The sequence below is a fragment of the Suricata suricatta genome, chromosome 12 (assembly GCF_006229205.1).
Source record: "Suricata suricatta isolate VVHF042 chromosome 12, meerkat_22Aug2017_6uvM2_HiC, whole genome shotgun sequence".
NCBI classification, from domain to species: domain Eukaryota; kingdom Metazoa; phylum Chordata; class Mammalia; order Carnivora; family Herpestidae; genus Suricata; species Suricata suricatta.
This window is the reverse complement of record NC_043711.1, coordinates 28,959,489-28,982,339: the sequence shown is the minus strand read 5'-3', so window position 1 is coordinate 28,982,339 and position 22,851 is coordinate 28,959,489. Positions and strand designations below refer to the sequence as shown.

The following is a 22,851-nucleotide window of genomic DNA, read 5'->3' as shown; positions in this document are numbered from 1 at the left end:
TCTGTGATCTGACATTTTAAAAATCCCATGCTTGGAATTTATAGCTGACAGGGCCTTCCTGAATTACATTACATTACAAACATTTAATTTTTCAAAGTCCCCGCAGAAGCCGGCAAGCTCGGGGGCCTATTAATCAGGACAGGCAGTTCTGCAGATTCTAGGTTCCTGGTCGGAGCACAGGGGAGGCCTAATCATGATTTATGCGTCCAAAGTTCCAGGGCCCCGGCCTCAGCAAGTTCCCACCGTGGCCTCCTGTTCTCTCTCCCCTGGGCCGCCACTGACCTGGCTGTGCCTGTGTGGCCTATGGACCCTTGTCAACCCAGGCAGAGGGGCCAGGACACGCGGGGCACAGGTGGACGTGGGGAGTGTGATTTACGTGTGAAAAAGGTACAGTGATGCTCGTTTTAATTAGTTTAAATGGAAGGATGACATAATGTGAACATTAGCAAAGAGTATTTAAATGCTAAATGCCAACTATGAAGCTAGAAGGGCTCCTTAGAGGGAAGCTAAAGCTGGAGGGTTTTTTACCCTGGGTTCACCCTTTATTATTTTCTGTATGAAACCTAGTACTAAGGTGATATATAACGTTGGTACAGGCACTCTGCTAATGACTTCACATGTTTCACCGCACGCCATTACACAAGGTCCCTTGTGAGGTCGGTGCCGTCAATACCACCACTTCTCAGATGGGCTGATGGGCGCTGCTGGTCCAGGGCCTATGGGCTTGATGGGGCCCCTGAAGTGGTATGCAAAATTCTGTAATTTTCTACAGAAAAGGTCCAAAGACTTCAAAACATACATGACTCAAAAAAGTTAAGGGCCGCTGGTCTGGTATGTAGGTTTCTCTGAACTTGAGGATCCCCGATGTGAGGAAACTTATCAGGAAGGACCTCAGCCTGGCAGATGGCCTGGTCCCCCTGGTCCCTCCCGCCATGCTGGACTCGGTACACGTCACCAGATCCCGTCAACAACTAGGTCCACCGTCCCGCTGCCTATTTTTGTGAATAAAGTTTCACTGGAACCAGGACTGGGATGAGGTTGGGGCACATTAAGACAGAGTGGAGCCTGGCTTTATTTAGAATGTGCATATCTTCTCCATGAACATTTTGCACTGATTTTGCTTCCGAAAAAGGTTCTGTTAAAATACAACATATTGGGTGAATGGGTGGCTCAGTCTGTTGAGCATCTGACTTCAGCTCAGGTCATGATCTCAAGTCTGTGAGTTCAAGCCCCATGTCAGGCTCTGTGCTGACAGCTCAGGGCCTGGAACCTGCTTTGGATTCTGTGTCTCCCTTTCTCTCTGCTTTTGCTTGTGCTCTCTCTCGTCTCTCAAAAATAAAATAAAAATGTTTTAAAAAACACAACATATCATGATTACAGAGTTTTTGGTACTCTTAAAAAAATTCTGCACCAAAGTAAATGCTTCTTTTGACTCACCCTAGTCTTGGCTCTGGAACTTCTATCAGACTCTCTGTCAGGAGGGAACACACAGCTATTTCTTTAGAAACTCAAGGATCCTGCAATCAAGGGCTTATCAGCGTGGCTCGCAAGACAGAAGAGTGTGTCTCAGTTGGCTTAGTTGGTTAAGCATCCAACTCTTGGTTTTGGCTCAGATCACGATCTTGCAGTTTTGTGCATTTGAGCCCCGTTTCAGGCCCTGCCCTGGACACTGCAGAGACTGCTTGGAATTCTCTCTCTCTGCTCCTCACGCCTACTCACGCTGTCTCTGTCTCTCTCAAAATAAGTAAATGAACTTAAAAAAAAAAAAGAGGAGTATGCTATATGTTTGGGTTCTAGTTTTTACGAGAATAGCTAAATGAACCATGTTAGAAATCCAGACGATATTCCATAATGTGACAAGGGGGTGATTCTGTGATCACACAGTGTTAGACACATCCTTGGTCCCCCACAGCTGGAATACGACAATAATGATTAAAAAAAATAATCAACACTTTGCTCTTCTTACCTGTCTTCTGGCCTATGAAACCCCCAACCTAAAAGACAAGCCTAAATTCCAGAGGCTTTTCAGGTGTGATTTAAAACTCCACATGGATTCTTAGGACAGCCTTATTTCCTCTGTCCAAGTGCGTTAGGAAGAAAAAGGATAAAGCATAACAAAGGAGGGGTGCAGGGGCACCCGCGGCCAGAGAAGAAGGAACTGGCCTTACCTTGGAAGAGCATGGTCTGGCTGAAGTCACTGCGCATGTCATTCCTACAGACGGCCTGGACACGGAACAGGTAGAGGCTATCCGGTGACACGTGGCTAATGGTGGCTTTCTGTAGGTGAGGAAAGAAAAGGCACTGAGTTGGTTTTGAAGGCCGGTACATGCTTTACCTTCTAAAACCAAACCTAGAATAATGTTAAGAAGTCCTTTCAGGTTTCTGGGCATCATGGCAAAGCCTGACAAACATGAGAGCCCCCTACTGACCAAAGGCTCACTTTGAAAGGAAGGAACATTTAGAAATAACTGGCTGGGAATCTGTTTTCAACACTGAGACGTACAGGATAACATATGTAACAAAATCAGTCTTGACTCATCCTTGACTGGTCCGGAACATGTCTTCAGTCTTCTTCACACTCCACGGCTTGGGCTTCCTTCAGAACTACCGTACCGTCAGTCTGGTTATCATCTCTAACTACTCACCCTAGACAGCCTCTAGAGTTCCCAAGGGTCCTAAACTTTCAGAACCAGGCAGGGTTATTTAACATCAACAACAAAATCTTGGCATGTATGCTTCTTCGCAGTCCGAAGGCCTTGTTGTGCCCAACGGATGGATAATACATCCGAACACTCGATTAGGGTCCCGATGACACGAGACCCACCCTCGTCACACCGCTCACTAGCCGTGTGGCTCCAAGTCAGCTGCTCAGTGTCCTCCAGCCTCTGCTGCCTTCGCCTGTTCAATGGGAAGAGCTGTAGCTACTCCCAGGGTTCTTGCGAGTCCTTTATAACACGGGCCGTGCCAACCTTGCTCACAGGTGTTCCACACCACATGACATCAAGAATGCCCCTGGACTGACACAGAGGTCAGCAAGCCACAGCCCACAGGCCAAATCCTGCCCGCTATTTGCTTTTATTGATAAAGTTTTATTAGCACGCAGCCACACCTGTTCACTTTCATGTTGTCAGTGGCAGCTCTCACCCTACAAAGGCAGAGTTGAGTAGCTGCCTTAAGGTCCTTATGGGCTGGAAACCCCCCACACATTTTGCTATCCAGCTCTTTCCAGAAAACGTTTGTCAATCCCTGGTCAAGCATCACCCGCAAAATCCGAATCTGCATTCCTCAAAGCTTTACTCCAAGAGCCTTTGAAAAAGAGAAAATGGGGGCTCCTGGGTGGCTCAGTCAAGCACCCGACTCTTGGTTTCAGCCTAGGTCATGATCTCATGGCTCGTGGTATGAACCCCACATCGGGCTCTGTGGTGACAGTGTGGAGCCTGCTTGGGATTCTCTCTCTCTGCCCCTTCCCTGCTCGCTCTCTCTCAAAATAAATCAACATTTTAAAAAACAAAATGAGGAACTGGAAAGTACCTAGGAAGCCCTTGCTTCCTTGAAACAACCAAAGGGGCTGATTTTCAAAGACTTCCTAAAGGATGAAATGTCTTGTCACTAAAACGTACCTTCTGGGCCAAGTATGGAAAGCATACCGCTGAGTGGGGTTCCCCGGAGCAGCTACTGAAAACATCTGAACGGGCACGAGAATGTTCCTGTGACCGAACCTGCTATCCTGGCCTCTCAAATGGCTTCCTGGGGATATCAGTGGGCTGGGGTCAAGTTACTTCACTTGAAGAATCTTCTCTCTCTCTTGAGAAAGGTAGGTAATACACCCGCCCCACAGGTGAGGGGGAAAAGAAGTCCAAGCTGGAAAATGCTGCATGAATGTTATTACTTTTACGGGAGTCGCCTGGGTGATGCAGTCGGTTAAGCCTCCAACTTTAGCTCAGGCTGTGATCTCACGGTTCTTGAGTTTAAAGCCTTGCTTCGGGCTCTGCACTCTCTCTCTCTCTGCCCCTCATGGGATTCTCTCTTTCTGTCCCTCTCTGCCCCTCACTCACTCATGCTCTCTCTCAAATATAAACAACTAAACAGTAAATAAAATTTTTAAAAATTGTAAAAAAAAAAAAAAAAGGTGTTACTTTCTGGTTTCTAACCCCAGTAGCCGTAAGGTAAAGAATAGCTTTACTGCCGCTAAGTCAGCACCCTCAATTTCTTAAGGAATTAAGAAAATTAATTTTGTGTCCCAAAAGAAAATAATCCCCTCTAGAAAATTCTGATTTAAAAAAGACCTTGCTGTCAAAGCAGGTTTTTTCTCTCGCTTTCTCTCAGAAAGTAATTTATGCCTCATTCTCTAAACCTCTGACCCCTGTTCCGTCTTTATTCAGAGCGAAATCCTTGCCCCAACTATGCAGGGGTTTAATAGAATTCACTGCCAGCCAGTATCTATTTATCTTTGTGTGTTTAATTATGTTCCACGTCAAACAAGAAACTGCATAAGTGTCTAGATAGTTTCTGCTGATTAACGCAAGTCATCTGTACTCAAGAAAGCGAAAAATCCCTGATGGACTTCCAACGGTGACAAGAGAAAGGTTAAAACACATCATAACCTTGGGTGCCTTTCAATAGATCGCGCTCTGATTTCACAAGGCTCATCATTCCCTAATGTGACCCAGATAACAACGTCTAGTGGGGAAATTGAAAATATAAATGGCAATGAAGGAAAAGAATCTTCATCTAAAAGAATATGAAAAGTATTATTCTATAACTGATGGAACAGGCCCGGGGGACTCTGTATTGGAAAGAGAAAAATAAGTGATAACCGTCATTAAGAATCCCTCTTGGTGCCACTACATTTTTCATGTGCCCATACAATTACGGTTTCAGTACTACACAGCCCCCCCTTTTTTTTTTTGATTAACAATAAGTGCAAGGGTTTCAAACCCAAATGTGTCACTTTGAGTTTCCATGCAAAGACTTGGAGCATCGTGCTTGCTGGAGGGTTTGCTTGTATAGTGAACTTTTGCTTTTCTGGCAAACATCTGTTCCAAAGGGCCACGTTGGTGTTGACCTCTCAACACTTCCGTAAATGTTGGGGCGAGAAGTGGGTGGGGGGTGGGCAGCTCAGAGAGACGTCAGATATTCGAGTGTCTGAGAGTCTGAGAACAGAGTTTTAAAATCACATGGTCACAGTGAGTCCAGGGCGAAATGGTAACGTGTGCGGCAGATCGTTTGTGACAGAGGGAGCCATGGGGACTCTGGACAGCTGATGGTGCAGGTGACTGTAGTATTAGTGGGAGGAGGAGGAGGAGGAGGAGGAGGAGGGGGGGGAGGAGGAGGAGGAGGAGGAGGAGGAGGAGGAGGAGGAGGAGGAAAGGAAGACCTGTAATAACAATAGCTTGGTGCTCATCCAGCACTTATGTGCCAGGACCTGTTGTACATTTGCAGAGCTCATTTAAGATTTACAAGAGCCACATCAGGTTTAAAAAAGGGCTTAATGGAAGCTTTCTGATTTTTTATTGGTTGCTTAGTTTTTTGTTTTTTTTATGTTTTATTTCTTTTTGAGAGAGACAGAGAGAGCACCAGTAAGGGGAGAAAAGTACAGAGAAAGGGAACAGAGCATCTGAAGCGGGCTCTGTGCTGACAGCAGAGAGTCTGATGTGGGGCTCGAACTCACCACCATGAGATCACCCCAAGCTGAAGCTGGATGCTCAGCCCACTGAGCCACCCGGAAGCCCCTGTTGTTGTTTTTTGTAAATAATGAGAGAATAAGCAGTCAATTTTGAAGAGTCTGATTACAAAGAAATGCCCTAGCTTTTCCGGGTGGCATAACCAGGAGGCAGAAAGATGGAAGGAGCCCAGGGGGGCCTGGCCACGGCTCCCACAGGTAGCCAGCACCCTCTGCAGGCCGCATGAGGCTGCAAAGACTCAGATAAAGCATGCCGTGCAGTGCAGGGGTGGGTAGGAGACCCGGCAGGGGCCCCCTCGTCACTGCAAGCGCAGTTACGAAGGAGCAGGGAGGTTTTACCAAGTCTTTGTCGCTGTCCTTTGTAAATGTCTTCTCCTTCTCGTCCTCATTCTTGGTCCAGCTGTAGGAGATCATGTAGTTCATGATCGGGGGGTGGTAGATGGTCTCGGGCTGGCTCCAGGACACCTGCAGCGCCGTCTGGCTCAGCGGCTGCACCTTCATGTGGATGGGCGGAGAGCTGCAGACTGAAGAGAACACATGGCCAAGCTCGGGGGCTCCGGGGACACCCCGCGATTCCACCTGTGCCCCCGAGCTCTTCCAGATTCCACCCTCAAACAGCTGGCATAGTACTACAGGAAATACCCATACTCCTCTCACCGAGTTTCACCCACTGCTAACATTTTGCACCACACACACACACACACACACACACACACACACACACACACACAGTTTTCCTGAAAAACCACCAAAAGCAACTTGCAAACATGCTGAGGCTTCACTCCTTAATACTTTGGACTTGGTGTCCTCAGAATAAGGCCGTTCTCTTATATAATAGCACATGACTGCACGCTTGCATCCCTTTCTGCAAATTCATATGCTGAAACTTCATCCCCACTGTCACGGTATTCGGAGGTGGGGTGTTTGGGAGACAACTGAGTCATGAAGATAGAGCCCTCGTTCACTATGCATGGGATTCGTTTTTCTATAAACGAGACCCTCACCCATTCACCATGCAAGCAGACAGCCGTCTTGTGGACCAGGAAGCAGGCTCTCACCAGACGCCACATTTGCTAGTGCCTTACCCCAGTGTCCACATGGGGAAAAAAAATCTGTGTTGTTGATGAACCTCCAGGCTACGGTAGCTTGCTGTAGCAGCCCGAGCTAAGACAGTAACCATTATGGTGTTACCATACTTAAGAAAAGAGACATGAACTCAATAATATTATCTGATATATAGTCCATATTCAAATTTCCCCGATCAAGTCCCGTGATTGTTTATATCCATTTCCCCCATTCCTGTTGCGGTTAGTTATGCAAACTGCAGGGCTTTAGCCTCTTTACATCTATTACAGTCCCCTGGCCTTCTTTCATGATGACTTTCTTGAAGGAGTCAGGCCATCTGATGTGTGGGCTATCCCCACAAACTAAAACTGTAGATGAAACTTTACTGTAAATACATCAGAGTGTGAACCGATATAATTTAAAATGAGACTTTAATTTTAAAGCAAAGACACAGAAAACAGGGAAGGGTTTTCTCTGGACCAGCAGTGCCTTGCGTAATTATACTGACGCAGGGCACACGGAAACGCCAGCCTAATTTAATTCCCCCCTTCTCTCCTTGCGGCTGGCGGGTTCAAAGGGACGTGGTTCTACCGCATCTACAGACAAATCCACTAAAGGGTCGACGCTAACAAGTCAGCCTTTAATAGTATAACGTTTCAGGTTTTGAAATGTGTTCTTTCCCAGTGGCCATCACTCCTGCCTCCGTGGGGCTTAGAGTTGATGGCTGGGTTTCTGAGCCTCAGCATCACTGACCTTGAGCCAGACAATTCTTCACTCCCTGGGGGCTGTCGTGGGCACTGCTGGATGTTTAGCAGCATGCCTGGGGTCATCCGGTAGCCAGGAGTGCTTCCTTCCCCCATTATGACAACCAATGTCCGCTGGAAGGCCAGTCACCTCCAGCTAAAAACCACTGGTCTAGAGGGGGCAATGGGATTCACCCAAGAAAGCCACACATGCGGCCTGGTATCACACACCCGGATGGAATGGGTGGCCAGCAGAGGAGAGGGACGCGGTGTTCTCCCAAGCACGTTACGGGAGGATCTGGCCCAGGCTTTGGTAAACACTCCGTTGACGAAGGCATATGTGCCTGAGAGCTGACAGGTAAGTGGAGATTAAGGGGAGGAAGAGAGGGCAGGCCAAGGGACCACAGCAAGGGGAAGGCCTGAGGGGCTGGATGGAAGCACGGAGAACAAGGCAAGAGGCAAGCATTAACTGGTGTGGCTGGAAAGGCCTCGTACCCCAGATGCAAAGTCTGGTCTTTATCCTGTGAGCACTGGGAAGCCACGAGAAAGAGCTACACCAGAGAATGATGCAAGCAGGTGTGCACTTTTCAAGATCCCTTGAAAAGCAATCCACCTCCCGGCAGAAGAATGTGGAAAGTCGGGAGTGAAGGAGGGAGCCAGGCCTGCAGACCAGAGAGAGGATCCAAGAATGGCAGGTTCGAGAGCAAACGAGGTAAAACGGACAGGCCTGGTGACGTGCTGGAATAGGAAAGGTGTGTGGGAGCGGAGGGCAGTGCGGACCGGCTCAGCTTTGGGGCCCAGGAGGTGAGTCACACTGGAGGAGATGGGTCAGGGGTCCATGGTGTGGTTCTGGCATCTCCCGGAGGCTCAATTACATGGCCAGCGGCCCACCGGGAGCCAGACTCCCCTATTTTCTAATCAAGAGCCCCAAGCCCAAGGCTGCCCGGGAGGAGCAGGATGGCTTTCCTGCCAGAGAAGCATGGGCCCAGCTTTAAGGACCTGGGCTGCTGGAGCGAAGTGGAGATTGGTTTTGATAGGGAGGCATTCTTTTGCTTTTCAACTGCCAAATCATACGTCAGCCGGAGAGATTCACTTTGTGCAACTAAGACAGGAAGGAAGGGATAAATTAATGAGGCCTTCCCACCGCCCCGGAGAGCCCCAGGAGGCATCGTGCTGCCTGTGGTGCAAATGCCACCAGGGCAGGGACATCAAACAAGCCATCTGAAGGGAGGCCTTCAGTGAGACGCTGGGGGTGCAGTGACAGGATAAGGACACTAGGTGGCGCTAACACACCGCTTTAAAATCCCTCTAGTGCAAAAGTGGCGGTAGTTTCTCAAGACTGAGAGCATGAGGAGTGGGGGGTGGGGGAGACGAAACAAGGAAAGATCTACACCCCATCTTTCCAGGTGCCAATAATGAACCCGGGAGATTCATATATTGGAAAGCTTCCATATCTCACAATGATGACCATGTCAGATTTCCTGATTTCTACCTCTCTTCTCACCTCCTACCATGTTCTTATTTAAACTCCTTTATTCTGAAGACATCACTCCTCTGCTCCAATTAGTGGTGAGCTGCATGGGGATGCATATATCTCCAGCAGTTACATCATAACCACATAAATAATTCTATCACCCACATGCGGATGCAACCATTCTTATTTATCCTTTGAAATTAAAATAGCTCACTTTTTCTTTGCTGATTAAGATGATTCATGTTAATGTTTTTAAAAAGAAACCCAAGTAATACAAAAAAGAAGAAAGTTTAAAAAAATCACCCCAAATTCCAGAACTTGGAGATAACCATTGTTAACTTTCTGGGGATCTCACATTCGTGAGATATCTCTTCATACACCTGTAAAACCACATGTACACAATTTGACGTAAATGGCATATGGCTTTACATTATATTGTTACATTGTTGCTGTGTTTAACGCACTAAGTCATGGAAATACTTCCTTGTCAATAAAGAGAGTTTGGTATCAATGTTTTGAATGAAGGTGCAGAGATACTAGAAAATATTTATGTACACTGAAAAGTCTAACCCTTTTATTTGAAACTAGCACTTTAACGTTTTAAATGCTGAGATTATCAGTTAATATCACATTTTGGAGAATCTGTGGGTCACGCTGACCACTAGGGAGAATCTTTGTCCAATAGGACCTTCGTAAAAAAAAAAAAATCTGAGCATAATTGCCATACTATGTGACGTTAATTTCAGGTGCATGACAAGGTACTAGAAAATGCTGAGTGAGGCTCACAAAGGAGGCTGGTCAGACCTGGAATGAGACCACCCATTCAGAGGGAAATTCACTGAGGGGCCTCCGGAGGTCCAGGCTTGTCCTAGACTACATGTTGAAGCCCGTAGCCAGCGATTTGCAAGCTGAGGCGCTCCATTCCACCTAGAAGAGCAGACAGAACAGAAAATTTTCTCTCTTTATCTATCTCCACCACTTCCCTGAGAGGGAGGGTTTTTCTGGGCCAGATTTGGAGGAGGTATTTGCAGAGTACTAGAAAGACCAACAAGAGGAGTTGGCAAACTTTTTTGGTAAAGGGCCATATAAGCGCGTGTTTTCAGCTTTTGGAAATGCACAGTCTCTGTTGCAAATAGTAAACTCAGCCTTTGAAGTGCAAAACCGGCTCGGGCTGCATGTATAGGAATGAGCGTGGCTGTGCTCCAATAAACCTTTCTTCCTGGGCACTACATTCCAATTTCATAGGACTTTCTTTATTCTTTTTATCTTGCAGAGCTGCTATTTACATACCAAGTCATCTAGAGGAATCCTTTTTTATTCAATTTATTGAAACCCTAAAAAAATAGTTCCCACATAGGATTTTCACGTGTTGGGCAATCTTGATGTTTTTTTCAACTGTTTACAATAAAAAAAATATATTCCTAACTCATGGTTGTACAAAAGGCAATGGTCAAGTTCTGGCCCCTGGGCCAGTGGTTTGCTGAACCTTAATCTAGAAAATAAAGGGAGGCCAAATGTTGAGTTGAAACCTGTTTACTACCTACACTTGCATTCCTAGCACTGACTTCTGTCCCTCAACACAGCCCAAGAGGCCCACTCGGCCTCGGAGTGGAGATTCTCTGAGCACTTATTACTGTGTGCAATTACATTCTTGACTTCCCTGACTGCATTTAGTAAATAATCGACTTCCCCACTAGAATGGAAACATCAGGAGGCCAGCATCTTTTCAGTCCTGTCTGCCGCATTATCCTTGGTGCTGAAAACAGAGCCTGGCACAGGGCACCGGGGCAGCTCGGTCAGTTGAGTGTCTGGCTCTTGATTTTGGCTGAGGTCATGATCTCACAGCTCGTGAGACTGAGCCTTGCATCAGGCTCTGCAATAACAGCACGGAGCCTGCCTGGATCCTCTCTCCCTCTCTCTCTGTCCTTTGCCTGCTGCACACTCTGTTTCAAAATTAATAAATAACATTAAAAAAAAGCCCCACTGGGGTGCCTGGGTGGCTCAGTCAGTTAAGCATCTGGCTTCGGCTCGTGTCATGAGTTCGAGCCCCGCATTGGGCTCTATGCTGACAGCTCAGAGCCTGGAGCCTGCTTCGGATTCTGTGTCTCCCCCTCTCTCTCCCCCTCCCCCTGCCTTGCACTCTGTCTCGCTCTCAAAAATAAATATTAAACAAACAAAAAGCAAAAACACAGAGCCTGACACAGAGCAGGCCCTCAGTAAATACTGGTGGAATGAATGCCCTGTTGGGTGGGTAGGCTCCTCTGGTGTACACGTCCTGTGTGCCCTCACCCCCTCCATGCCCGCCATTTTCTTCCGCCTTTCTCTCTGGCCAACAACCCCCCCAGCCCCACCTGGCCTCCCTGAGGGTCTGGATCCAACCTCACAGCTCCTCTCTGACATCTCTGTGCTCCCAGAGCTCCCTGGCTCCCCACTTCAACCTGCCCTTCCCATGTGTCCCCACAGCCACCTCTGTGATGGGGCCTAAAGTTCCTCCAGGGCATGGACCACACTCGTCATCTCGAAGACCCTCAGCGGGGCCTCAGATTTCATTCACAGAACGAAGAAAGGTATTCTGCTCGTCGGTCGGGAGCACTCACCAGGGTTCCAAGCACGGAGTCAGTGCCATACGATCCGTCCCTGGGATCACTTCAGGAGCCTCGAGTTCCTGTGAAGACCCTGTCCCTGGTCTTCCACTCACACCTTCCGCAGGGGGACGTTTGCCCATCGGAAGAAATGTTCAGACTACAGAGTGACAAAACTCCCAGCATGCTCAGAGGCTGCGGAGGTGGAGTGACCAGGAGCCTTCCAAAGGCCAGGCACGTAAGCAGACAACACCTTGCTGGGCTCTGTGTTGTCAGCCTTTGCTGGCTTGTTCAGTGAGGGAAGCCCTTCCTTTCCAAAAAACATCCCTGCAAAATCAAACTATAGACCAGAGCCTTACAGAACTTTATGGAATGCTCTGGAAAAGCTGGCGTAATAAAGCATGGACTGTGGAGCCGGCCTCCCACACAGTGTTCTCATTTAAAAACGGGTGGTTGCTACCTGGTGATCTCCTCCTCTCGGGCTTGGGGTGAGGACCGTAGAGATTACCGGGGTTGAACGAGGATCTGAGGCTCAGGCCCAGTGGCAAATACAGGCACGAGCTACTGGGCTCATTCAGTGCTTCAAACACTGGCATACTTTGGGGCTCCTGGGTCGCTCAGCTGGCTAAGCATCTCACTTTGGCTCTGGCTTGTGAGTTCGAGCCCCGCATCGGGCTCTGTGCTGACAGCTCGGAGCCTGCAGCCTGCTTCTGATTCCATCTCCCTCTCTCTCTGGCCCTCCCCCTTTCATGCTCTGTCTCTCTCTGTCTCAAAAATAAATAAAACAATAAAAAAATTTTTAACTTAAAAATTTGGCCTGTTTGACCTACACTGCTGGGTGTCTACAGTGGGTCTGCATCCACAGGAAGCTCCCAGCAGCTTCCCCTTCAGAGCTGGGGGGCGGGGGGGATGTGCTCCCTGTTTGCTACAGTCCCCGCTGCCTTTTTGTGGCTCACTTCAGCCACAGCCGCCCGGCCACCAGGACCAGGTGAGTTTCCCCCTGGTCTAACACGAGCACCAGAACACTGTCTCAGCCACACAACAGGTGCCGGGCACCCCTGCCAATGGCCATGGCACACTGCAACTGGCACGGGGAGTCGGCCAGGCATCTCTGACACAGAAAAGAAGCCCGTTGACCACGTGGGAGGTGCCACACCGGCTCTTTCAACAAACACTCCCCTGTGAGGTGCTCCTGACATCAGCCCTCCCCTTCCCCGGTTATGTTCTCGATGGGGTCTGGCTGCTTTTTCACAGGCACCAGGGACGATGCGCGGTGCCAGCCCTCAGAATTTCTGCCTTCATTCTCAACCTCCTTTAATTATGATCCCAGACTTCGTTAAATAATGAAGAGGTTTCTAGCGGAGCACCCAAGGTCCTCTGATTCTAAATCAATGTCAAGGATATTTTCTCAGTGGTTCACAGAGAACGGTAGTTTCCCCCATGGCCACCCCCATCCCTCTTCATTCTGGGTGTTCCACAAACTAATGTGACAGGCTCTGTGTGAAGGTCGGTGCTGACTTCTTAGTGCCTTAAACTCCGGAGGGGCCCCTTCCCTGCACCCCCCACCCTGAGTTTCACCCCCAGGGTGCCTGTGAAATCAGGCAACGGGCTGGTTACCGATTAGAAATCAAAGGGGCAGCACGGCTCAGACACAGCACCTTGGTACAGACTCACCATTTCACAATGTTTCCAACAGAAATGACACTGCTGCCTGGGGCAGGGGGCATCTGCGACATTGTCTACCACATAGCGTGGCATGAGCTTTGCCCAAACCGGCTGAGGGACCACGGGCTCTCAAGATCCCTCCCCAGGGGCCTGCCAGGCAGGGAGAGAGGGCGGAAGCACTACGTCCTCTTTGAGCAGAAGGGACTCGCTCAAGTGGCACGGAGCCCCGGAGCCTCGCCTCCGACAGCTTAAACGCCTGTCATTTCTTTATCGCCTCAGCTCAGCTCAAGAACCCTTGAATATGGAGTCCTTTAGGGGAAATTTCCAAAGAAATGGCCTCAGGGAAGGATTTTTCTTTTTGAAGGGCTGAATCAAAGAGGTCCAGGTAAACACAAAATCCCCCAAAGCAGACTCTGTAGGGCTTCAAACCCAGAATATCGGTCCTGTGTGTGTGTGTGTGTGGGGGGGGTCACTTCCCCTCCCACCGCCTAAAGGCTCAGGAATGAGAAACTGCTGGGCCAACGTGGCAGAACCTGGAAGGATGAGATCAAAACAGGACCCCAGCTCCCGCCTCTCTGGATTTTATGACAACCGAATAACGTCCATGTTGGAGCTGCCGGCTGCCAAGTCCGTGCGAGGGCCAGGCTCCAGGCATTCATCTCAGAGAATCCATGCACGCAGAGCTAAATCCAAGACATGGGTTCCATCATTCTCCCCATAAAGATGAATGAGGACATGGGGTCCAGAGAGACCAAGTCACAGGGAGGAGGGTTCAGAACGGGAACCCAGTCTGTCCAACTGGGTGTGTGGTAGGTGAGCAACAGGAAGGTCATGTACGTTCTAGCCACAGACACCTCCCACATCACTTTCCCTTTCTACAAGGTGGTAGTAAAAAAGTCAGGAGTGCTATTCAAAGGCTTAAAAGGGGAACCGGTCCCAGGCAGGCACTGTGCACCTGTCCCGTGTGGGCACTGTGCAGCCTACTGCAGCTTCCGGGCTGTGGCTTTCTTCTCCACTCCCCCGTCCCCACCCTCCTTGTTCTCAATGAGAGACAGAGTACAGGGCCTCTTGACAAGCTCCAGAGCAGCCTCCAACTCTTTCACCGATGGATGGAGCCCAGTGACCACTCTCCCTCTCAGAAACACAGACTACATTTGCGGTCCCCCAAACCGTCCCGGGGATGCAGGAAACATATGGGGTGGTGCAGGGCGTCCGGCCCCAGGGCCTTCACTCCATGCGGTTCTGTAGAGTAAGTCCTAGCTGATGAGCCTGGCTCTGACTTAGTGCACCTGACCAACCGTGCCATGAAATCCTCTCTGTAATTCTATGGGGCTCCTGGCTCCATCCTTACCCATTTAATTTAATTAACATAACGCAATTAAATGTATTTATTGTTTATTATTGAGAGAGAGAGAGAGTGAGAGAGCATGAGCCGGGTAGAGGCAGAGAGAGAGGGAGACACAGAACCCAAAGCAGGCTCCAGGCTCTGAGTGGTCAGCACAGAGCCCGATGTGGGGCTCGAACTCATGAGCAGTGAGATCATGACCTGAGTTAAAGTTGGGTATTCAATGGACTGAGCCACCCAGGCGCCCCATATTTCCCATTTTAGAGTCAGAGATCCAAGATGGTCATTCGCTCACTTTTTCACATTGGAGGAAGACTGCTTTGGTTCTAGACAGACCAGTTGTATGGTTGGGACAACGTTTGGGTGAAACTTTCGGGAAAGTGCAGGAAGTGCACAAGCACATGCTAACTGATGTACAGCAAGTATGCTATAAGCAATTGCTGTTGTTAGATATTTATTGAGCACCTATTATATACCAGGACACTGACCACAAACTAGGGATAAAGGTGAACACAAGTGGACGTGGTCCTAGACCTCCTGGAGATCACATCCCAGAGGGAGAAACATATCAACCACCTAATCCCCCTAAAACAAAGTTTTTAATATAGGGCTTCTTAGTGGCTCTAGATAGGATACACAGAAATCTGTGAACTTGGATGGGAAAAAATACACTTTTATGTTCACTGATCTCTAACTAAAATTTAAACATTTCCTTCCCTTTCAAATGCTGGCAACAAAGTACAGTAGCAGTAATTAGTAGGATCTGGGGACATCACCAATAGAAATCACAGATCTATTTCTGCTAGAATACAGTTGTGGCCAATATCTCAAGTTTTCCTTCATGCTCATTATTATTTCAAAATTACAATGGTTATTAGACCTACTGCTTGATTTTATAATTTAATGCCTTCATCAAGAAGCAGATAAATTACTCTATTACAATTAAAATTTTTTTGATAATATCTGAGGATAATTGGCTTCCTTAGTAATCTATTTTACTTTATTTTATGCATCTAAAGTCCATCAATATGAGAAGAGGTCCATGAGATTCACCATATGGCTGAAGGGGTCCACGGCATTAAAGGTTAGATACTCCCTACACTAAAAGTTCTGTAATTAAAAAAAATATTATTCTGTACAGAGATTTAATAAGGGACCCTGACCCAGGTTTGGGGGATTGGTTAGCAAAGATTTACTGAGAAGAGAAATGTTTGGACTGAAATCTGAACAAGAGTAGGGTTTCTAAAGTGAATAGGAAGAAAGGAGGCATAGATAGGTCAAACCGAAAAAAACCCACAATAACCCAGCTGTGCAAAGGCCCTGCAGTTGGAAAACTGGAGAGAAAACCAGTATGGCTGGCAAACAGGGAACGGTCCAGGGCCAGGTCTTGAAGCTAACAGGATTGGAGCCAGAGTTCATCCCTGGGTGAGTCTCACTCAAGGCCAGACTTTGCTGGACGGCCACTTGCTCATGAGGGGAGAGACTCCGGAGCACAGTGGCCCCAACATTCTATGGTGTCCTCACTAAAGCAAACAGTTACCTGTCACGAGGCAAAATAAAACATATACATTCATCTCTACCCCTGGTTCCTGGCTCAGGGCTCCTAAAACCCTTACTACTTTCTAAGTGATAAACACATTAGGAGGATCTCTTGTTCTAATGTTTGTTTCTGACCTCCTCCCTGACAGAGGGCTCCTGATACTCCATAAATGTCTAAGTGACAACATGGTCCTAACCTCACTGGGACAGAAACCCCTACACTGGGGACCCTCCCCGGCCTCACCCTATGTATTTCATCTGGCTGTTCATCTGTATCCTTTATCATATGCTTTCATAAATTGGTAAGCATAATTACGTGTTTCCCCAAGTGAGGCACACTAGCAAATCAATCAAACCGAAGAGGGGGTAGTGGGAACCTCTGATTTGTAGCCAAGTTGGACAGAAGCTGTGGGTGACTGGGACATCTACTACTTGTGACTGGCATCTGAAGTGGGGTGGGTACAACCTTTTAGGACTGAGCCCTTAATCTGTGGGATCTGACACTCTATCTTCAGGTAGACAGTATCGGAACTGAGTTAAGTTTGTAGGACATCCAGCCGGTGTCTCAGAATTGCTTGGTTGGGGAAAAGTTACCCCACATTTGGTGACCAGAAGTGCTCAAAGTGAGGCATACTGTGTAAAAGTAAGAGGCATGCATGCATGCACACACACACACGAGGTGGAGAACTGGGCTTCCCCTATGCAGGAGGGAGAAAGAGTCTATTATATCTGTGGAATTCTCTTCTACACCACCCAACGGCACCCGCTCTGTTCCCATGAACAAGCCCTGGTGTGCAAGTCAGTTTCTCAGCCACCGACTGAGTATTAGGTGTGGCAACTACCATGAAAGACAGCAGATTGGAAAGCATTCTTATCCCATCAGTGGTCTCTGCTGTGCATCTAACAGAGCCACATGCCCAAAATACAAGGGCAGCAGCCAGTGTCCCGGAAGGCAGAAGCAGAAATTCAATTCTCCGGTCCTCCGAGCATGCAGTTTTGACTTTCCCATATGATGCTATTCCTGACCTCTCCTACCACTTCGAGGTCTTTTTTTTTTTTCTATGTGATATCCCTCTTCCTCTGAGAGTTTAAAGGCCATGGGAGGTGTCCATGTCCTGTGCAGGAAAAACCATTGTTCAGCTTGGCGCTAAGGGAGGTGGCAAAGTTCAGAATGATGCATATTCCCAGCTCCACTTAACAACAGCTGCTTCTCAGACGCTGGGTGGTAGACTAGACTCCAGGTACTTCCCTCGCTTTCAAGTCTAAGATGCTGTGATTTCCTGTCAAAAGGGCAAAGTGGACCTATCCCACTTGAATTGAGCACAGCATCCTTTCCGTGCAGTTACCTCTTGAATCTCTGCTTCTCTCTCTGCCCTGCTCTAGTCCTGGGCTCCTAATAGAGGTCTGTACCAGATACCAGGGTACAGGTCCAGGGTAAACAAAGGTATATTGGAGCTGGGTTTTCTCTGGCTGAGTCTTCTACGTCCTATCACTGAAATGCTCGTTATGGCCTTGTTGATTAGGATACTTTACATCTCTGACTTTTCCTTGGAATCTGAGGCTAATTTGACCTCAGTTCTGACTCAAGGCCATGAGCCCTGCTGTTTGGCCTCCTACCTCGTTTCAAACCCCAGATGTGACGTCTGCACCAACTGGCCATTTGGTTAGGATGGCCCTCTGTGGGATGGCTCCAGAGCCTCCCATACCTGGGCACCAGCTTCAAGTAGCCACTGGTGGGTCTTGCCAAGAGGACCCAAGAGAACAGGGATCCTGTACTTACAAGGAGAGATCAGGCTATGAACAGGTAGCACCCCAGGTGGAAATTACCTACTCCGCACACAGGAAGGACCAAGCCACCTGGTCTCTTGGCTGCCCTTAGCATATGGATCTACATGCCCTGATGAGACCAGGCTTCTAGCTGGTTGGGGGAACCAACAGTTTTATAAGTGGTCAGTATACTCCTCACTGAGAAGGTTTTGCTGGCTCTAGCCCGTAAGCATAGAAACCACAGAGCTCCACACACTTGATGATACCTATTAACATTTAGTGTCAGATGGGGAGATAGTACCTTTTCATCACAGACAGAGATTTGAAATGGCATGGCCAAGACACTCATTTCAATGGCTCAGACCGGTGCTTTTGGAATCACAAAGCCAGTCCAGACAGGGCCCAGGAGTGAAGCCTGCAGCCCGCAGGACCACTGGCTGTGCCAGGAAGGTAGGAGAAAAAGCCGACTCCTCAGGACTCAACCTGGCCTCCCACTACTGTGCCTTTCCAGATGGTCTTTGATGATCAGGCCCCAGGGACTGGGGAGGTGAGAGGTTTCTTACACCCGGAGAAAGCCAAGTGTTCTGCCCACATTCCTTGGACCTGAAGAAAAACAGCCTCAACTAAAGCATGTTTGTTTGTGGAATAATCAGAGGGAAGGATGGGGAAGATAAATAGTCTGTCTCCCAGCATTCCTCCTGCGACTCCACGGAGATGCTCGCCAACATCTCCGAGCCTGGTGCTTCACAGGCTGTGAATGCTAGTCAGCTACAGAAAGGGGAAGCGTGTTGGCTCCGGGAGGAAGGATGCTGCTGGCCTTTATTAATTTCCAGATTACTGTTCACAAGCTCCACAGTGTCCACACAAACAAACCCAATGTCAGGCATGATTTTTCTAGAGAGCAAAAAAAGCGGAAGCCATAGGAGGGTTGCTAAGTTGGCCTTGAAGTTCAAACTATGCCTATCTGCCTGGAGACAGAGAGGATTAAGTAATTAGGTAATATTTATAAAGTGTCAAAACGACAGACAGCCCTTGGTGTCTGTTACCAGCATCCACTCACCAGCTCTCAAGCCGTAAGAGCAGTTGTGTCTGGAAGCATCTTGACACCAGTGCCTGCCATGTTAAGTACTTCCGTTCTCTGCTTTTAGGTGTGGGAGAGTGCTTGTCCCTTGGGACGGAGAGGAAAGCCCTCTGTCCAGGCTTTTTAAAAATGAACACTTCCATCCAAGTAGTTGATGGTCAAAGTAGGAGATGGCTTCCCAAATCTCAGGGGCCTCTCTGTTTTAGGGACTGGGAGGAATGTGGAATCCTATTCCAAATGTCTCTGTCTAGCTATGCTCCTCCCATTAGAGGACCTAGCCTGGCCTAGATCATAAATGCCCTAACTGTGCCAACCCTGTGGCAAAAATCTTTTAATTAATCCTTTAAATCCTGGCCACCTGGCATATATGGATTAGTTTAGTCCATCCAATCATCCTTCTCATCCATCCATCCACCCATTCATCCATCCACCTTCCCACCATTCCTCCCATCCATCCATCCATTCATCCATCTTCCCACCTGTCCTCCTGTCCATCCATCCATCCATTCATCCATTCTTCTCTCCCTCCCTCCCTCCCTCCATCCATCCATCCATCCATCCATCCATCCATACATCCATCCACCTTCCCACCCTCCCATCCATACATCCACCCTTCCTCCCATCCAGTCTTCCCTCCATCCATCCATCCACCCCTTCATTCATCTAGTTAAATACTGATTGTGGAGCCAGCAGTGAGTACTGCACCCTCTCCAACAAAAAGGAAATAAAAAGACAGTCTCACTCCTCATGAAGCTTATGCGGTGGTGGGAAAGCTAGACATTAGGGGGATAAACATACAACAGAATGTAAAACTCCAACTGTGATAAGTGCAAAAGAGAAAGGTACTGGCACCCCGTTACAAGCAGCTCGGCCAAGGCAGTCAGGAAACTTACCTGGGGAAGGTACCCTAGAGCTGGGCTACGGAGGCTGAGGAGAGGTGGGTTAGGCACAGAGGTGAGGCAATGCCCTTCTAGGCAAAGGGTATAGCCTGCTGGGACCGGGGATGGGGGAGAAATGAAATGCAGAATGCCAGGAGAAGTGAAGTTCAAGATGGGGCTGGGGAGGGGGTCTAGACATGGGCATCATATAAGGATTGTGGATTTCACTACAAGGGTTTGAAGAAATTCCGAGAGTCTGGGTTTGCATTTCTACCAGGAAAACCGCCTCGTCCCCTTATTCTGAAATGTGTTTCTGGTAATTATGTCACATATAATAGTTTATCCTGAGCATACAAAGAAGCCACTGCTGACCCACAGACAAGAAAGTATAATTATCTGCAGAGAGCCCTCCGTGTCCCAGGCTCTGTACTCTTTGCTTCCTAAATTATTTCCTTGTAAAGGTCAAAGCCAAGGAGGGGGTTGTGATTATTATTTCTATTTTACAGACAAAGAAGCCAAGACTTGGGTATTAACTTGAGCAAGGGTGCACAGGAGTAAATGGTCTGGAGCCCAGGTTTGCTGGACTCCAAAATCTATACTTTTACCCATCACTTCACACTGTCTCATTTATTCATTCATTCATTCACTCATTCATTTCATGAGCAAAAGAGGACTATCTACCTACTATGTCCTAGGTACTGTGTGAGGCTCTGTTGATCCAAGGATACACAACACCCTCAGCCTAGGAGAGCCCCCCAGCGTCCAGATCAACTGGGCGCACTGGCCCACCCAGGGAATAACCCTGTGATAAGGCCTCTGTAGCTTATGCTCTAAACACCAAAGAAAACCCTCTAAAAGTAAGCCAAGCAGATAAAGACAGAGCACAGTGATTCCTGTTAGGATAATAAATCCGATGTTTAGGAAGAATACCCAATCCCCACAAGTATGTTTATTTATTTTTTTAAAATGTTTTGTTTATTTTTGATACAGAGAGAGACAGAGCATGAGAGGGGGAGGGGCAGAGAGAGAAGGAGACACAGAACCAGAAGCAGGCTCCAGGCTCTGAGCCAGCCGTCAGCACAGAGCCTGACGCGGGGCTCGAACCCACGAACGTGAGATCTGACCTGAGCCAAAGCCGGAGGTTTAACCGACTGAGCCACCCAGGCGCCCCAAGTATGTTTATTTTTGAAGCTCTTTTGTTCATCGAGAGAGTAATACACTGTGTTGTTCAAGCCACCTCATGACATTTAAAACAAAGAGGCCACTGCTTGAAGATTCGTTTCGAAGCTGGCAGTCCCTTGGAAAAGAGAAAGACTGCTGCATTTGGGCACATGGAAATCCTGCTTCGCATCTCAGCCTCAGCTGGAAGGCTCCCTTGCTCTGAGTCTCAGAACCCTCATATCTGCTAAAGAGAAACAATAATAGCACATTTCTTTTTTTGCTCACCTCCACCCATTCTCCATCCAAACGATTAGTAAATCTCGGAGGCTCAATTCCGAAATCCACTCCTAATGGATCACTTCTACCTCTCCCAGGACCACCATCATGCCAGCCTGTTATCTGCAGGGAATATTTCTATTCGTCACCTCTCTTATAAGTTATACCCCAAGTCCCCTGCAAACATTTTTCACATAGCAGAGAGATGGGCTCAAAAATGTGTTCAGATCATTCCATCGCCCTTCTTCAACTCTCCAAAGGCTTCCCACTGCCACAAGAATATCAAGAGATGCCTTTTCTGGACTTGACCCTTGCCCATCTCTCCATGCCAGTTTCCATGCCTCAGAACCTTTGCAAATGACCTTCCCCTCTAGGAATTTTGGAGGGCTGGCTCTTTATCACCTTGTGCTCCACCCAGGGAAGATCTCTTCCTCACTGCTTCACCACACTCTACTACTCTTAGAATATTCCCTGGCTGGATCTTCAGAACACTGAAACTTTATCATTGTCAGTGAACTTGTTTATTTCTTTCTCCCCATTAAAGCATAAGATCCATGACGAGGGACTGTTCTCCCTGTTACCTTTATTTCTAGTGCTGAGAACTTGTTTATAGTACATGCTCAACACATATTTGATAAGTGAAAAGTGAAATGAAAAGTGACTGAAGACTGTTTTCAGGACTAAAGACAACATATGAACGAAGAGGCCAGTACAGCCATTTGGCACATTAAAAAAATCCACATCCAGGGGGCACCTGGGAGGCTCATTTGGTTAAGCATCTGACTCTTGTTTCTTTTTTTTTTTTAATTTTTTTAATGTTTTATTTATTTTTGATACAGAGAGAGACAGAGCACGAGAGGGGGAGGGGCAGAGAAAGAAGGAGACACAGAACCGGAAGCAGGCTCCAGGCTCTGAGCTAATTGTCAGCACAGAGCCTGACGCGGGGCTCGAACCCATGATGGTGAGATCTGACCTGAGCTGAAGTCGGAGGCTTAACCGACTGAGCCACCCAGGCGCCCCCCGACTCTTGTTTCAACTCAGGCTATGATCTCAAGGTTTTGTGGGCTCAAGCCCTGTATTGGGCTCTGTGCTGAAAGCATAGAGCCTGCTTGGGATTCTGTGTGTCTCTCTCTCTCCTCTCCCTCCCTCTCTCCCTCTCTTTCTGCCCATCTTCTGCTCATGCACATGCACATGTTCTCTCAAGAATAAATAAATAAACATTAAAAAAAAAAAACCCACATAGCCTGTTTAACCACAAGGGCTTCGGGCATAGCTTCCAGAGTCAACAAGCTCCCCAAAGTCGGATGAAGATGGCTAACATATGAAAAGAAATTCACTGGCTACACAACATAAGCAAAAGTAGTTAATGCTACATTAAATGTCTGTGAATATCAACTTCATGTCAACCAATCAAAGGCAACTTGTACCAACTCTTTAGAGATTTACAAAAAGTGACACTAATCACGGGACTTCGAAGCACATAAAAATGTCGGATACAGCATGGGCATGACCTTCAGAAGTAGGAGAACCTCAGATGCTGGAGAATCCTAAACACAGCCCTACTTTTTGCCTCTGTTTAAATCACTCCTCAG

The 22,851-nt window shown here is 47.9% G+C and overlaps 1 protein-coding gene across 3 annotated transcripts in view; it reads right to left on the bottom strand.

The window, feature by feature from the left end:
- PTPRG (protein tyrosine phosphatase receptor type G) overlaps positions 1-22,851 on the bottom strand; it is a 712,019-nt gene that overhangs the window by 104,406 nt on the left and 584,762 nt on the right. For all 3 annotated transcript variants that reach the window (XM_029916842.1, XM_029916841.1, XM_029916840.1), the window contains exons 9-10: positions 6,023-6,207; positions 2,169-2,277 (exon numbers count right to left, since the gene is read on the bottom strand). In XM_029916842.1, the coding sequence (XP_029772702.1) occupies positions 2,169-2,277; positions 6,023-6,207 (294 nt within the window). The remainder of the gene's footprint in view (positions 1-2,168; positions 2,278-6,022; positions 6,208-22,851) is intronic.